This window comes from Papio anubis, chromosome 12, assembly GCF_008728515.1.
Source record: "Papio anubis isolate 15944 chromosome 12, Panubis1.0, whole genome shotgun sequence".
Classification (NCBI taxonomy): Eukaryota; Metazoa; Chordata; class Mammalia; order Primates; family Cercopithecidae; genus Papio; species Papio anubis.
This window is the reverse complement of record NC_044987.1, coordinates 95441844-95460505: the sequence shown is the minus strand read 5'-3', so window position 1 is coordinate 95460505 and position 18662 is coordinate 95441844. Positions and strand designations below refer to the sequence as shown.

Below are 18662 nucleotides of genomic sequence, written 5' to 3'. Positions count from 1 at the left end.
ATGTGTGAGGACAGCGGAAGAAAGAGGCCAAACGGCAAAAAGCAGAAAGGAAAAACAGTCAAAGGGCAAAAATCTCAGCATTGTGAAGCTCTAAAAGAAAATACTGGTTTTGAGGGGCTGGGTGCGGTGGCTCACACCTGTAATCCCAGCACTTTGGGAGGCCAAGGCAAGCAGTTGGCTTGAGTTCAGGAGTTCAAGACCAGCCTGGGCAACATGGCAAAACCCCATCTCTACAAATTTTTTGTTTTTTTTTTAATTTGGCTGGGTGCAGTGGCTCATGTCTGTAATCCCAGCCCTTTGGGAGGCCAAGCAGGGTGGATTTCTTGAGGCTAGGAATTCGACACTAGCCTGGGTAACAAGGTAAAACTCCGACACTACTAAAAATACAAAAAAAATTTAGCCTGGTGTGGTAGTGTGCACCTGAAGTCCCAGATACTCTTGGGTGGCTGAGGTGGAAGAATCACCTGAGCCTCGGAAGTCAAGGCTGCAGTGAGCTGTGTGCGTACTACTGCCCTCCAGCCTAGACAATGAGAGCAAGACCCTTTTTGGGGAAAAAAAAAAAAAAAGAATTATATATACTGGGTTTTTGCTTATCTGCACTCCTGAGTGCAAAATGAATGCTACACCTGGAAAACACATGTCTGCAAACCAAAGTTCTTTAAAAATATAACTCTCTAGTTATTTTTGTTAAAGTCAAGACATCACCAGACAGAACCACTTCTTTAACTTCTATTTATTTCTTCTCACCATTTCATTATGGAAAATTTCAAACATATACAAAAATAGAGACTGGTTTATTGAATTCCATGGGTTTAACAATTATCAACTCACTGACCATTTTGTTTCAATCCCTGATGGAATTGGCTTGAAGTGCATCCCAGATAGCACATAATCTCTTTATATACTTCAGTATATATTTCTAAAAGATAAGGACTTTAAAAAATAGACAAAATACCATTCTTACACATTAAAAATAAATAATAATGCCTTAATATCAAGTATCAAACCACAATTTAAATTTCTCTATCTCAATTTTTTTAACAGTCAATCTGTATGATCAGCATTCAGATACGGTCCACACATCACATTTGGTTAATTTGTCTTTTACTCTCTTTCAATCTATAAGTTTCCTTTTCCTCTGTTTTTTTCTTAGAGTTTATTTATGAATGAAACTGGGTCTTGAAGAATTTCCCACATTCTGTATCTAAAAGTATGCCCCTTTGTGGGGTCATTAACATATTCCCCTGTCCCTGAATTTCCAGTAAACTAATGGTTAGATTTAGAGACTCGATCAGATTTAGGTGGGATGTTTTTGGCAGCACGATCTCATACTGGTGATGTGTATTCCTTGGCACCGCATCAGAAGACTGTCTTTTTGTGCTGCTGAAACTGGCTTATGGAAGTTCCTGCTCCGGGTCAGATGCAGTCATCATACCTCACTCCGGCTTTCCCACTGAATATCACCTAAAAACCTGAAGAGAATGCATGCAGTAGCTGCAAAGGGTAATTTGGAGCAGGCCAAATGGAGAATAAGACCAAAATTTAAACTATCACCAAAATGGTGCTGGGTTTACCGTATTTTCTCCCTTTTGGAGCCCCAGGAAACTGGAAAGAACCAGAGACACTAAGAAGAGAGAGGAGCTCAGAAAAGCTAACCCATAAAACTGTTTATGAACTCCTGGGATGATCCCCACAAGCTGCATGCACATGGACCTGGTCCTAATCAGCACATCAAAGACTGAACTCACAAACTACTGGTAAGGGCACAGGCAGGACACATTCAAATAGCACTGCAAAAACAGCGTGAAAACGGCTGTAACCATAGCCCACAAAGGGCTGGTAGAAACCTGTGGCCTAACCTGCCTAGGTCATTTACCTACTAAAACACATATATAAGCACTCCCCCTAGGCTTCAAATAAGACCCACAGTGTCATACATAATAATGCAACTATCCAGAATATAATCCAAAATTATTTGCCATATTAAGAACCAAGAAAATCTCAATTCATTTGGGTTAAGACAATCAACAGAGAAATGCCAAGACGACACAGATGTTGAAGTTATATGATGAAGATTTTATAGCAGCTGTTACATAAATACTCTAATAAGCAATCACACACACTCTCAAAACAAATGGAAAAACAGAAAGTCTCAGCAAAGAAAGAGAAGATATAAAGAAAACCAAAAAGAAATTTCAGAATAGAAAGACACAGTGACTGAAATTTAAACAACTAAAAAAAAAAAAAACACTATACAGGCTTGAAAGCAGACTGGAGATGACAGATGAAAGTGTAAGTGAACTTGAAGACAGATTAATAGAAACTGTCCAATATGAACAATGAAAAGAAAAAGGAGTGATAAAAAATGAACAGAGTTCTGCTGTGGTGGCTCACACCTGTAATCCCAGCACTTCAGGAGGCTGAGGCGGGTGCATCACTTGAGCTCAGGAGTTTAAAACCAACCTGGGCAACATATCAAAACTCACCTTTACAAAAATTACAAAAAAAAAAAAAAAAAAAAAATTAGGCAGGCATGGTGCTGCATGCCTGTGGTCCCAGCTCCTCAAGAGGCTGAGGAGGGAGGTTCACTGGAGCTCAGAAAGTTGAGCCTGCAGTGAGCCATGATCGCATCACTGCACTCTAGCCTTGGTGATGGAGTGAAACCCTCGCCCACCCCCAAAAATATAAAAAAAAATAAAAACTCACAGAGCCTCAGGGACTTGTGGGACAATAAAAACAGATTTAACATTGTTGTCATTAGACTCCCATAAAGAAAGGAGGAAACGTACAGTACTTTAAAAATATTTGAAGAACTAATAGCTGAACATGTATAGCAAAAGACGAAAATCTACAGATTCAAATAGCTCAGAGAACCCTAACAGGATAAACTCAAAGAAATCTATACCCAGACATGCTATGATCTAACTGCTGAAAACTAAAGAAAAAAAAAAACAAAAAAAAACTTCAAAGCAGCTAAAGAAAAATGATGTATAATCTATGGGGAAACAACTTGAATGACTGTAAATTTCTCTTCAGAAATCGTAAAAGCCAGATGGAAGTGGCATACTTAAAGTGCTTAGAGAAAAGAACTGTCAGCTCAGAATTCTATATGCAGTAAAAACACCCTTTAGGAATGAAGGTGAAATAGACATTCTCAGATGAAGGCAAGCTAAGAATTTGTTGCCAGCTTTAGAAGAATTGCTAAAGGAAGTTCTTCACAGAGGAGGAAAATGATACTAGAAGACGACTTGGCAATATCAGGAATGAAGGAAGAGTGAATGGTGAACATCTGGGTAAATACGATACCTCTGGAACTTTTCAAAATACATTTGAATATTTAAAGCAAAAATTAAAACACTGCCTTGTGGGGTGGCTAATGTACACAGATGTACTATATAAGACAACTATACTCTAAAGTGACCTAGAGAGTGGCAAGGTTTCTATTAATACATTCTACTTGAAGTGAATCCACACTAATTCAGAGCTGTTAGGGAGTTTTTAGCCTGATCTCTCCATTATGAAGGCCCCATCAATTTTTTACCTAATGGTTTTAAGCAGTCATTGATGATCATTACCTAAACCCATTCTTCATTAGGAGTTACAAAATGAAGATACTCTAATTTGTTTATTCTTCTATTCACTGGTATTCTTCAATAAAAAATTACCTTTTGAAGTCAGATATTTGATTACTCTGAAATATAATTCACATAGGAGCAAGGGGATAAAGTTTGACTCATACTTTTATTTATCACTTTCCAAAACAGTGAGCTAGAATCACTATTTTTACTAATTTTTAAAAAATTGTATTTACTTATTTATTTTTATAGAGATGGGGTCTTGCTATGTTACCCAGGCTGACCTTGAACTCCTGGGCTTAAGCAATCCTTCCATCTCACACACTCGTGTGTCAGACGTGTGCCACCTCGCCCGGCTTCAGAATCACTATTTTTAAATGGTAGCTATGTCAGAGGAAGATGCTGACCTAATCCTCATTGGCGTAGTTTGGAATGGGTATAATTTACTCATTTAGAAAATTAAAGACGAGACCAGGCATGGTGGCTCATGCCTATAATCCCAGCACTTTGGGAACCCAAGGTAGGAGGATTGTTTGAGCCCAGGAGTTCGAGACCAGCCTGGGCAACAGGGTGAAATGCCATCTCTACAAAAAAAATTTTTTTTTAATTAGGTGGGCATGGTGGCATGCACCTGTGATGCCAGCTACTCACGAGGCTGAGGTAGGAGGATTACTTGAGCCCAGGAGATTGAGGCTGGAGAGAGCTGTGATGACACCACTGCACTCCAGCCTGGGTGACAGAGTAAGACCTTGTCTCAAAAAAAAAAAAAAAAAGAGAATGTGCTGTATTCAGGAGACCCATCTCACGTGCTCAAAGTAAAGGAATGGAGTAAGATCTACCAACAAACAGAAAACAAAAAAAGGCAGGTGTTGCAATCTTAGTCTCTGATAAAACAGACTTTAAACCAACAAACATCAAAAAAGACAAAGAGACATTACATAATGGTAAAGGGATCAATTCAACAAGAAGAGCTAACTATCCTAAATATATATGCACCCAATACAGGAGCACCCAGATTCATAAAGCAAGTCCTTAGAGACTTACAAACAGACTTAGACTCCCACACAATAATAATGGGAGACTTTAACACCCCACTGTCAACATTAGACAGATCAACGAGACATAAAGTTAAAAAGGATATCCAGGAATTGAAGTCAGCTCTGCACCAAGCGGACGTAACAGACATCTACAGAACTCCACGCCGAATCAACAGAATATACATTCTTCTCAGCACCACATCGCACTTATTCCAAAATTGACCACATAGTTGGAAGTAAAGCACTCCTCAGCACATGTAAAAGAACAGAAACTACAACAAACTGTCTCCGAGACAGTGCAATCAAACTAGAACTCAGGATTAAGAAACTCAATCAAAACCACTCAACTACATGGAAACTGAACAACCTGCTCCTGAATGACTACTGAGTACATAAAAGATGTTCTACGAAACCAATGAGAACAAAGATACAACATACAAGAATCTCTGGGATACATTTAAAGCAGTGTGTAGAAGGAAATTTATAGCACTAAATGCCCACAAGAGAAAGCAGGAAAGATCTAAAATGGATACCCTAATATCACAAGTAAAAGAACTACAGAAGCAAGAGCAAACACATTCAAAAGCTAGCAGAAGGCAAGAAATAACTAAGATCAGAGCAGAACTGAAGAAAATAGAGACACAAAAAACCCTTCAAAAAATCAATGAATCCAGGAGCTGGTCTTTTGAAAAGATCAACAAAATTGATAGACCGCTAGCAAGACTAATAAAGAAGAAGAATCAAACAGATGCAATAAAAAATGATAAAGGGGATATCACCACCGATCCCACAGAAATACAAACTACCATCAGAGAATACTATAAACACCTCTACACAAATAAACTAGAAAACCTAGAAGAAATGGATAAGTTCCTGGACACATACACCCTCCCAAGACTAAACCAGGAAGAAGTGGAATCCCTGAATAGATACAGGCTCTGAAATATTGAGGCAATAATTAATAGCCTGCCAACCAAAAAAAGTCCAGGACCAGATGGATTCACAGCCAAATTCTACCAGAGGAACAAGGAGGAGCTGGTACCATTCCGTCTGAAATTATTCCAATCAATAGAAAAAGAGGGAATCCTCCTTAACTCATTTTATGAGGCCAACATCATCCTGATACCAAAGCCTGGGAGACACACAACAAAAAAAGAGAATTTTAGACCAGTATCCCTGATGAACATCGATGAAAAATCTTCAATAAAACACTGGCAAACCGAATCCAGCAGCACATCAAAAAGCTCATCCACCATGATTAAGTGCGCTTCATCCCTGGGATGCAAGGCTGGTTCAACATACACAAATCAATAAATGTAATCCAGAATATAAACAGAATCAAAGACAAAAACCACATGATTATCTCAATGCATGCAGAAAAGGCCTTTGACAAAATTCAACAGTCCTTCATGCTAAAAACTCTCAATAAATTCGGTATTGATGGAACGTATCTCAAAATAATAAAAGCTATTTATGACAAACTCACAGCCAGTATCATACTGACTGGGCAAAAACTGTAAGCATTCCCTTTGAAAACTGGCACAAGACTGGCCAGGGCAATCAGGCAGGAGAAAGAAATAAAGGGTATTCAATTAAGAAAAGAGGAAGTCAAATTGTCCCTGTTTGCAGATGACATGATTGTATATTTAGAAAATCCCATTGTCTCAGCCCAAAATCTCCTTAAGCTGATAAGCAACTTCAGCAAACCCTAGAAGAAAACCTAGGCAATACCATTCAGGACACAGGCATGGGCAAGGACTTCATGTCTAAAACACCAAAAGCAATGGCAACAAAAGCCAAAATTGACTAACGGGATCTAATCAAACTAAAGAGCTTCTGCACAGCAAAGGAAACTACCATCAGAGTGAACAGGCAACCTACAGAATGGGAGAAAATTTTTGCAGTCTATTCATCTGACAAAGGGCTAATATCCAGAACTTACAAATAACTCAAACAAATTTAGAAGAAAAAAACAACCCTATCAAAAAGTGGACAAAGGATATGAACAGACAATTCTCAAAAGACATTTATGCAGCCAACAGACACATGAAAAAATGCTCACCATCACTAGCCATCAGAGAAATGCAACTCAAAACCACAATGAGATACCATCTCACACCAGTTAGAATGGTGATCATTAAAAAGTCAGGAAACAACAGGTGCTGGAGAGGATGTGGAGAAACAGGAACACTTTTACACTGTTGGTGGGACTGTAAACTAGTTTAACCACTGTAGAAGACAGTGTGGCAATTCCTCAAGGATCTAGAACTAGAAATACCATTTGACCCAGCCATCCCATTACTAGGTATATACCCAAAGGATTATAAATCATGCTGCTATAAAGACACACGTACACATAAGTTTATTGCAGCACTATTCACAATAGCAAAGACTTGGAACCAACCCAAATGTCCATCAGCGACAGAATGGATTAAGAAAATGTGGCACATATACACCATGGAATTCTATGCAGCCATAAAAAAGGATGAGTTCGTGTCCTTTGTAGGGACATGGATGCAGCTGGAAACCATCATTCTCAGCAAACTATCACAAGAACAGAAAACCAAACACCGCATGTTGTCACTGATAGGTGAGAACTGAACAATGAGATCACTTGGACACAGGAAGGAGAACATCACACACCGGGTCCTGTTGTGGGGTGGGGGGAGGGGGGAGGGATAGCATTAGGAGATATACCTAATGTAAATGACGAGTCAATGGGTGCAGCACACCAACATGGCACATGCATACATATGTAACAAACCTGCACATTGTGCACATGTACCCTAGAAGTACAATAAAAAATTAATTAAAAAAAGAGAAAATTAAAGACCATTGTCCAAACATTTAAATCATATAAGGTCTTTAATTATGGCAGGGAATATATAGGATGACATAATCATTTAGATTGCTTATACTATAATGTGTCATACTTGCATTTTATTGCCATTGGATTATTCTGGGGGGGGGTGTGTGTCTGTGTGTGTCATTTCTCCCTTAGATTATAAGATCCCCATGGACAACAGGAAGCAGAGATCAAGGTGATACTTACTAAAGGATTAAGTAAAATACAAAAGAAGTATATTTTTGTAAGTCCAAAATCAAAGGCAAAATCCTAGTAACTATGGTCTTTTCTCACAGTTGTTTTAAACCACTATTTTAAAAAATCAATTACTCTGTGCCAGCCACTATACTGAGTCTTTTCAGTTATTTCATCTAATTCTCCAGCAATCCTGGGAAGCAGGCTCTCAGCACCCCCAGTGTGCAGACCAGTAAACCGCTATGCAAGAGATGATGTGGCATATCTGACTCATGCTTCATTAGGGTACAGCACAAATCCAAGCCCAGAGTCTGGGTCGAGTCATTTCTCCCAGTTGCGCCTCTCCTCTTAGTGATATGTACCCTCCCTGCTGGGGTGCACGTCCATCACTCTCATCTGCTGTAACCACACAATCATCTGCTGGCTGTGCCAGATTCTTGACACTTGGAGCCCAGAAGATGAAATAAGGCAACAGGACAAAATGCAGGGGAGAGTTAGAAACTTCCTGTGCCCCTACTGGGAAGGGACAGCCATGATTGCTCCCTAGAAAGGCACATATGAGATAGGAGACAGTCATCCTCCTCATCAGAGACTTAAAATCGAGCCAATGAGGTAGGAGGAAGAACATAATCTATCAAAAGAATCACTGAAGTCGTTAAAACTTATGTTTGGAAAAAACTGATAATGTGAAAATGGTCACAACATACAGGACAGTACAAGCAAGTACAATGTGCTTAGAGAAGAGGGCTGTGTGTGTGTGTGTGTGTGTGTGTGTGTGTGTGTGTGTGTGTAGAGAAGGGGAGAAGGAGTGACAGAAAGGTGGGGAGGAAAGTGGGACAGATGGGAAGAGAAGGAGGAGGAGAGAAAGGGAGAGAGAAGACAAAGAGTGGGAGAGAGAGAAAGAGAGAGGGGAGGGAAGAAGGACCAGAGGGGAGGGAAGAACTGGCACACAATGGCATAAATATTAATAGTGTCTCATTCTAACTTATGGGATATGGGCAGTTTTGCTTTCTTCTGTATACTTGTTTATATTTTGCAAGTTCTTTACAATAATCAGAAGAAAATTATTTATTAAAATATGTGGTGGGGATACAAAAAGGGATGAGTAGGATGAGCACAGAAAATGTTCAGGGCAGTGAAACTATTCTGTATGATACTATATGATGGCTACATGTCATGATATACTTATCAAGATCCATAGAATGGTCAACACCAGAGCGAACCCTAATGTAAATTATGGACTTGATGTGTTAACACAGGTTTGATTGTAATGACTGTATCACCCTGGTCAGGGATGTTGACAATGGGAGAAGCTGTGCATGTGTTGGGGCAGAGGATTTGGAAAATCTCTGTACCTTCCTCTCAGTTTTGCTGTGAACCTCAAACCGCTCTAAAACATAAAGTCTTTTTTACATATATATATATATGCGCACAGAAAATAAACATGTAAGTTTGTTCAGAGTCAATGATAATTATGAAGGCTCAAGTAGTCTAAACATTTTGAGGAATGGGGAAAGAAGAAGAAACAGTGACCAGAGTGACCAGTGGCAGGTATGAAGCAACTTGATGGGAGAGCTGGGCCAGTATTAAAGGTGAAGAAGAGAGGCTTGAAGGTCACTGAGGCTGCTGTATGCAAAGTCATTGTGGACCGCAGGATGCTAAAAGGAAGGATCTGCATGTATCCAAGGCAAGGAGTAGTTAAACCCAACAGCAAGACTGCTGGCTGCAAGGTGAAAGGGAGTGAATATGTGTGTGTGCACACTGACACCAGGGGAATATTATACAGCAGGTAAAACAAATCAGGGTGGTCACAGTCAAGGAGGACATTAATTTCATCTATGATACTTGAACTGTTTTCGCAAGAATAAATTTTTATAGTATGCATACAACTAACATATAAACACTTTTTTTTTTTTAAGACAGGGTCTCACTCTGTTGCCCGGGCTGGAGTACAGTGGTGCCATCTCAGTTCACTGCAGCCCTGACCTCCTAGGCTCCAGCATCATCCCACCTCATCCTCCTGAGTAGCTGAGGCATGTGCCACCAGGCCCACCTAACTTTTGTATTTTTTGTAGAGATGGGGTTTTACCTTGTCTCCTAGGCTGGTCTTGAACTCCTGGACTCAAGCACTCCTCCCACCTCAGCCTCCCAAAGTGCTGGGCTTACAGGTGCAAGCCACCACACCCGGCCAACTTTTTTTTTTTTTTTTTTTTTTTTTTGAGACAGAGTCTCGCTCTGTCGCCAGGCTGGAGTGCAGTGGCACAATCTCGGCTCACTGCAACCTCTGCCTCCCGGGTTCAAGTGATTCTCCTGCCTCAGGCTCTCGAGCAGCTGGGACTACAGGCGCCACCACGCCTGGCTAATTTTTTGTATTTTTAGTAGAGATGGGGTTTCACCATGTTGCCCAGGATGGTCTTGATCTCTTGACCTCGTGATCCACCTGCCTCGGCCTCCCAAAGTGCTGGGATTACAGGCGTGAGTCACCGTGCCCGGCCCCAGCCAACTTTTTTAAGAAAAGAATTCAAAGTAAGAAAAAAAGTAAGCAAGCACACAAACATGAAGTGTTGTATCAGTCAGATGAGGGTTTGAATGAACCTAGAAATGGCTCTGCTTCTTATGAGCTATGTGACCCTGGATGAGCTAATGCACTTCTCTAACTTGAAATTTCTTATCTGTTAACTAAGGATAATACATCTGCATTTGCAGAGCTATTGTCAGAACTGAAAATATAGCCAGTCTCAGGCTTAGTGCACTTGGGAGAGCCCCTGATAAATGGTGGCTGAACATTTACAGATTTACACAAGAAGTGGGAAAGAACAGAATCTGGGTAACAGAAGAGAATGCCTGAGCCTCTAGGTATAAGAAGCACATGATGAGGGAGACCGACGTGGACAAGTTTGGCTGGCGGGAAAGAACAAGGGATCACAGCGTCCAAGTGCACAGCACTTACTGCAGTTCTCTTCATCGCTGCCATCAGGACAGTCCTCAAACCCATTGCACCGGAAGCGACCAATGATGCAGTGGATGCCGCTGGCGCAGGGGAAGAAGGTCGGGCCGCATTTTGACTTAGCCTTGGCTGCAGGAAGAAAAAGAAACAGCAAGACATCAGGAGATGTTCTCAGATGACTACATACTCATCCTCCTAACACTGAATGTGAAAATGAGTCCACTTAAGATTTATCTTAAAGTCCCTGAAGCTTTCTTCTCATTACCACCACCCACCTCAAACACCCAGCCAGATTGAACACCCACATGCAGCATCATCTAGAGAGGAATGCTTCAAAAGTACCCAAGAGGCTAACATAGCCCCTGCACCACAGCAGGTGCCAATCAAAATGTACTGAACGAAGCCACGAACGAAGAACAGGTAAGTAAATGGATGATGAGTAGATGAAGGTGCTGAACAGCATCAACATTTAGTAAGTGTTCACCGTGCTAGGCAGTGTGCTCAGAGCTCTGTATGGATCATCTCATTTAATTCACCCAGCAACCACCCAACGGGATGATGGGCAGAAAAGAGGTAACAAAACAGAACTGAAACTGCTATGCTTACCAAGACCTCCTTGCAAGGTTGGCTCTTCCTTGGCTGGAGTCTGGGAACTTGGATTTTGAGAGACTTTGCACCACCCTAACTAACAAGAGTGGCTCACTGTGCCTAAACTGTTTATGTAAACAGTACAACTTACACTGAACACCCCTGCTTTCCTTCCTTCGGGGAGGCTATAATTTTGGTACGTGCTGAGCAAAGGGTGCCTATGTGATCAGTCCCTAATAAAAATTCTGGATACTGAGTCTCTAGTGAGTGTCCCTGGTCGATAACATTCCACATGTGTTGTTACATTACAACTCATTGCTAGGGGAATTAGCGCATCCTTTGGACTCAACTGGGAGAGGACTCTTGGAAGCCTGAACCTGATTTCCTCGGAAGCCTGAACCTGATTTCCTCTGGACTTTATTCCATTCGTCTTTTACCTGTGTTGATTTTGCTTTGTATCCCTTTGCTGTAATTAATCATAGCCATGAGTATGATCATATACTGAGTTCTGTGAATTCTCCTGGCAAATCACTGAACCTGGGGTAGTCTTGGGAGCCCCAAACAAATGAGTATGGTTCTTATCACCACTTCATAAATGCGCTTTGAGAAATCAAGTGACTTGCCCAAGGTCACACAGTTGGAAAATCAAGCACCGGGTGAGGGCCGGCAAACAGATGCCAGAAGCCCTGACCTCAACCAACTCGACAGCATTGCCTCTCTCTCTGCCAGAGGCTGTCACTTTTCACAACAGAAGCCAGACTCCTGCTCCAAATAAATTCTTCTTCCACTCATGCTGTACAAACAGTTTTAGCAGAAACTGCTGTAACTCGGGCTTGATTGAGTGTCCTGCTAAACCAAACAGCCCTGTGGGGTAATGTACTCTCCCATTAATGGTTCTGGTGCTCTGGCTTGCGATTAGGGGATGTGAGATGAGATCTATTGCTACATCCCAGGTAGCAGGCCCTATGTAGCATCCCTCTTGTCTCCTGTCTTAGAGGCAGGACCCATGGTCCTCCAAGAAGGAAGGGCCATTTCTTTGAAACAAACAGGCAATAAATTACCTCCACGTTCTTGCTGTCTGTAACATGCTGACTTTGGCAAAAGTCAACTCACAACCATCAGGGTTTTAAGGCCTGAAATGTTCCAGGTTTTAAAAACCCATGTGGCTTTGTTTCACCTTGGAACTTCTGTTATGGTACTGGTGTACTCTTCTTAAAGCATAAACTCAGGACAGTCCTGGGTTCAAGTTCCAACTCTATTTTTTATGATGGGCAAGTTTCTAAATTTTGCTGGACTTCAGTTTCCTTACTGTGGCATCCTGATAAGTAAGCAACAAGTAAGCAGGCCCAAGTTGGGAAGAACAATTGTTCCAAGAAATGGCTAATCACAAACCCACTGGCCCAACATCCTTTCATTAAACACCTCATTCCATAAGTAGGCCCCTCCAGCATGACCCTATAAAACTTTCCTCCAGCCCCTGCCGCTTTGCAGACGGCCCATTCGCTGCCGTGCTGCCTGTTGCACCCATGCAACATATTTTTGTACTTTTGCTGACAAATCTGCCCTTCTTTACCTATGACTGTCTTGGTATTCTTTTACCACCCACGACATCAGCCCCAACCAGTTGCATCCACAACATTTATTAGTAAATTGGAGGTAACATCTACTTCCTCGGGCTCTAGTAAGGATTGAGATAATCTATACAAGACATTATAGAGCACGGTATACAGTAGATGCTCAATTAATGGTAATGTTTATGCTATTTGTCATCGTCGTCATCATCATCATCATCACTATGTTCACAGAATTTAGAAACTGATCATGGAGAGGCAGGCAGAGAGGGGCACGGAGGCAGAGCTGGGCCCAGGGCAGTACCACACTCTATGGTGTCAGCAGGAGCATGGAGCAGGCAGGAGTCCCACCCTTCTGGGCATGGCTGCAGTCACCCAAACTGCAGCTGCAGACGCAGACATCTCTGTATTCTCGGGGGCCCAGGAAGGGCCCCCCTTTACTCCCACAGTCTCAGAGGTGTCTGTTCCAGCTCCCTGGCCTCTCCCTGCTGTCAGCACCCACTGAGATCATGGAGCAAAGTTGAGGCCGAGCCTGGGCGCTGTTGCAACCCAGCTGGATGTGTGCACGCTCAGGGCAGTGCTGACACACCAGCGCCCTGCCACCTCAGCTGCCTCTGGACTTTGGGTGAAGACAAACATGGGAGGGAGACCAAGGCGGTGCTGAAGACAGCTTGGCACTGCCCTGCAGGTGCCCCTTGGCACAAACCTGGGCACCATGAAAGATAGCAAGAGGCAGACATGCTCCTAGGCAGAGAGGGCAGGTCCCTGGTGAAGCCCAATCTTCAAGCCAGGGAAGGCCTGAGGCCTGAGGGCCAGGCTGTGGGTCCCACAGACTGGAGTGGGAACTTTTCCAGGCCCACCCATGGATTAGTCAGCATGCATGCACTTCCTCCCCTCTGAGGCCCATAAAAGCCCTGGACTCAGTCAGACTTGAGGAGACAACGGGACAACCTGCAGAGAGGAGCTATCCTCTCTGCTGAGAGCTGAACACTCAAGACACCCTGGCTACAGAGAGGAGCTGCCCACTGTGAGTCTCCTCTGAGCTGTTCTATTGCTCAATAAAGTTCCTCTTTGTCTTGCTCACCCTCCACTTGTCTGCGTACCTCATTCTTCCTGGATGCACGACAAGAACTAGGGACTCACTGAATGGCAGGGCTAAAAGAGCAATACCACAAACAGGGATGAAACATGCTGTTTGCCCACTATGTTGTGGGAGACAAGAGAAGAAAGAAGAGTTGTGGCCCTTCGGGGACCCCAGACCTAGGAGCACCCCCAAGCCAGGGTTGTGATACCCTTTTTAGGGCTCTGTGGTTCCTGGAGTCTCCAAGCTTCCAGGCATCACACTGCATTCCCCAGTGTCAGCCATGGAAAATGCTTATGGTATGCCGGTCCAACCACAGCCTTGCGGGGAGCTAGCACCCATGCCGGTGTCTGGAGCTGCCTGCCCTACCACAGCCGGTATACCTGGCTGTGCAGTGGCTGAACTCCACACTCACTCACACAACCCTCACTGCTGTGCAACTGGCTTGCCCTTGTCAGGTATGGGATCTAGGCCTGTAGTGGGAGCCAAGCACAGCCTGCCAGGTCAAGTGGGCAGAGGAGCCCAGAAGGCCAGAGCAAAACTTGGGCAAAGGTGCCACTGGCTACAGAAATTTCCAGCTGGCAAAGTGATACCCCAGAGATCCCGTAACAGTACTTCACTGCCCTCCATATGAGAAAAGAAGGGGTATAAGAAAATATACATGTACTGACCTATCTATGCAAAAGAAATACAGGAGGATAAACCAGAAGCTAACGAGATTGGTTATCTATAGGGGGTGAGTGGGAAAGGAGTGAAAAACCACAGGGAACTGATATCAGACAAGATAACAGGATGAGAAGGCTGCACACTTCTCCGAGTATATCTATCTGACTCAACATATACTTGTGTAAATATACTCAGAGCACTGTATATCTTAGAACCATGGTAGTATTTCACACACCCCAAAAATAAACACTTAAAATCAATCACATGTGGGAAAAACTCAAAATGAAACATTAACAATAACAAGTAAACATAACCGTATTACTAGTAAATAACACCACCACACTGAAGGGGATGGGGAAGAAAACAACCAGCCTAAGTAACTCAGGAAAACAGTATGTTGACTAGATTCCATAAAGCTAAAGAAAAAAAAAAAAAAACTACAATACTGTACACTAGTTATATTTGTTTCTCCCAAGAGTATGGTCATCAATTCTGAAACTGTCTTCTGGGTGCACTAGGGTGGAACAAATATGTAAATATACTGTAAGATTTCTGTCAGAGAGAGAAGTTGCAAATAAAGAAAGTTGGAAGGCTAGGACAGGTGCGGTGGCTCATGCCTGTAATCCCAGCACTTTGGGAGGCTGAGGTGAGTGGATCACGAGGTTAGGTGTTCAAGACCAGCCTGGCCAAGATGCTGAAAACCCATTTCTACTAAAAATACAAAAAAAAAAAAAAAATAGCCAGGCGTGGTAGAGGGCACCTGTAATCCCAGCCACTCAGGATGCTGAGGCAGAGAATTGCTTGAACCCGGGAGGTGGAGGTTACAGTGAGCTGAGATTGTGCCACTGCACTCCAGCCTGGGCGACAGAGCGAGACTCGTCTGAAAAAAAAAAAAAAAAGAAAAGAAAGTGAGAAGGCTAAAGTGAATCCTGAGGCTTTGGTTATTGAACCAAAATTTCCAATGGAAGTTTGAAGGAATTGGAGGCCACCAGTATGAACTCAAGGTCTTCAAAAATTAGACAGTATGGATGGATGGATGGATGGATGGACAGATGGACAGATGGACAGACGAAAATAAATATTGATTTGTGTGTATGTATGGGATAGTGTATATACATACATTTCCTAGCTCCATCTGCTGAGAGAGACTAGCAGCAGTACACCTAAACAGCAATAAGCACACCTAGCAGCCAGATCTTGGTTTCTAAATACCATTATCTAACAAAGAAAACCAACCTCCTTGGAGAAGTGGTTGATTCCAGGAAGAATATACAAACAAGATGAACCCGGAGTATCTTCTGTTGCCAGAAGTGTGAAAATAAAGTAAACAAGTGTCCAAATATCATGGGAGCATGTCAAAAGGACACAGAAGTTACCCTGAAGTTCCCAATAGCCAAAGCTAGAACAATCCAAGCAACAAAGTCAACAACAGTATCAGATTATGACATAGAGAATAAAATAAATATCCGAGGCCAACAAAATAAGGATCTAGTACCCGAGACTGATACCAAAAATTGTTGAATAAGTAAGTAAACAGGGAGAAAGCAAAGTTCTTCTTTATTGAGGACTTCTCATTAATAAATGTAGAGGAGGTGCGGGAAACAGAAAGCCACCACGAAGCAAACACTATGGCAATAACTGTTACAGGCAAGATCTGGCAATGGATGCTAAAATTAGAAAATAAACACTTGAGGAGAAACTGGATATGCACAGTGTCAAAGTATCTGCCCCAATATGTCATTTAATTACAAAGAGAAAAACAGTAACTTGACAGTGGAGAAACTTAGTAGATACCACCTCAACCAAGTGACCATGGTCAACATCATCAGCAATGAGATACATCAACATTATAGTCCCTTCATATAAGATGCTGTGTCAGGGGTCCCCAAGCCCACACAGATTCAGTGATTCACTAGGGTAACTCCCAGGACTCGGCATATAATCAAAGCTAAGATTTCTTACAGTGAAAGGATAAAAAGGCCAAGGAAAAAGGTATATGAAATGAAGTCACAGGAAACCAGGCTCAAGCTTTCACAAGTATTCTTCCAGGGTAGACACACAGGATGTGCTTAATTCCTCCAGCAACAAGTTGTTGACAACATGTGTGAAATGTCACCCACCAGGGCGGCTCATTAGAGGCTCAGTGCTCACGGTTTTTATTAGGGGCTGGTCACGCGGGCATTCTCGGTACACCACATTTCCAGACTTCCAGCAGAAAAACAGCATCAACTACACGGTCTGCACAGCCAGTTTAGGCACGGTGAGCCACCATTAACAGTTGGGTAATGGGAAACCTACTGAAATTTAGGTTCCCAGATGCCAGCCAAGGGCCAATGTTCCAAGCACACTTTTCAAAGGGCAGCAGTCAGGCCTGCTGTGTTAATGCTTTTTCTGCACAGATGGGCATTTTGGCTTCTGCTGGGAAAGGCTACAGTAAGAGAAAAGCAGAGGAGTTCCATTTTCCAGGGTCAAGTTTGCCCCTCTGCCAGCTCTCCAGCCATCGTGTCCTTCCAGACAGGTTCAAGCTTCTGACACACGGTCCTTGATCAGCCAGTCTTGTTCTGGGCACCTTTTGAGGGAGCAGGGAAGAATGCTTATAGGCTTTGCCATCTAGGCTGAGAGTGTTTCCTCATAAGCCTCAGCACATCACTCCACTACTAAGAACATCACTGCCTTCCCATTAGAATAAAAGCTGGAGTCATCATGCTGCTCTCCAATTCCAGGCTTTCTCATCAAGGCCATGAAGATCTTCCCATCTTGGAAATCTAACTACACAGGCTTCCTTGTTCCTTCTCAAGTCCAGCCAGCATATTCCCACCTCAGGGCCTTTGCACTCTCTGTTCCCACTACCTGGAATGTCTTTCTCCCAGGGCTCAGCAAGGCTCACTCCTCCATCTTAGTCTCTTGAATCATTGCACTATCTGCAGTAGAACCTATGCTCCCACCCTTAGTCGCTCTAACCCTCAGCCTTCTTTTCCTTCCCTTCACAGGACACATCACTACTTGATCTCACCAGTTTTGTATTAAGCTGTTTGGCTAATGCCCCTGCCTTCCAACCTCCAAGAACGTACACTCATTTGCATACTTTCATTTATCATTTTTAAAGGAGCTGCACCGTACAGTGCCTACACCATGTGCCTCATAAATATTTGCATAATGTCCAAATGAACCTATAAGAGGAAAGAGTGAGGCTGGACAACATGGCTAGTATTTCGTGAATGCTTAGTATGAGCTAAGCATCACACTCTGTCTCACAGATATCTTTTAAGTTCTCACACACACACACACACAAACATTTTACAGATAAGAAAACTGAGGTCCAGAGGTGAAGTAACTTGACAATGCTAATAAACAGAGTCAAGGCTCAAATCTTTCCCTTGGCACAGCTGCTCTGTCGCCTCCTAAGATTTCTCCAAGGACCAGCCCAGTTCCAGAGGACTAGATTTTACGGGAGAAAGAGAAAAGAGTGAAAATATGAATGATTATAAACAAATTAGCCATCATTCAATTAACTGGCTCTTTGGCCCTGCCCTTGCACCCTTTTCAGGAATTACTAATGAGACTTCCTGCCTGGTCAGCATGCTCAGTCGTGGTTTATGTCAGGGGAGCCTGTCCTGTTATGATTTACATTTGCATCATCACATGCCCACAAAGCAGATCACAGGCAACCAGCCGAGTGCCTGGCAGGGGCAGAGAAAAGCCTGTCCCAGACAACAGCTGTCAGCTGCTGCCTGCCTGCATGACTTGCTACAGGGCTGTGGGGAAGGGGGGGTCCTGGGCAAGGCTCCGACTGTCCCTCTCTCACCCCCCATTTCCACAAAGGGGAGATTTCCTCATAGAACTCAGCAGCGTCTGGCAGAAGGCGAAACACTGACCCTGCCTGTCTTTAAAGTAGCCCTGACAAAGGCAGACAGGGTGACTCTGTTCCGTTGAATACTTGAATTCACCACTTTTCAAGGATTTGGTCCACAAACTTTTCAAAGCGGCAGCTTTCATTAGCAGGAAGATGGGGACCAAGGGTCTCCTGTGGGTTGGGTTTATTTCCTGATCGAAGCCCTTCCCCAGCTTTTTAGAGCCGACTTCCCACAGTCCTGGAATTCACAGACCAGTAAGATAAAAAATAAAAAAACTAGATGAAAGTGGAGGAAAGACTAATA

The 18662-nt window shown here is 43.0% G+C and overlaps 1 protein-coding gene across 1 annotated transcript in view; it reads right to left on the bottom strand.

The window, feature by feature from the left end:
• Window positions 1–18662, bottom strand: part of LDLRAD3 (low density lipoprotein receptor class A domain containing 3) — a 287712-nt gene that overhangs the window by 138815 nt on the left and 130235 nt on the right. Inside the window, exon 3 of the mRNA XM_003910029.3 lies at window positions 10603–10728. Coding sequence (XP_003910078.1) covers window positions 10603–10728 — 126 coding nt within the window. The remainder of the gene's footprint in view (window positions 1–10602; window positions 10729–18662) is intronic.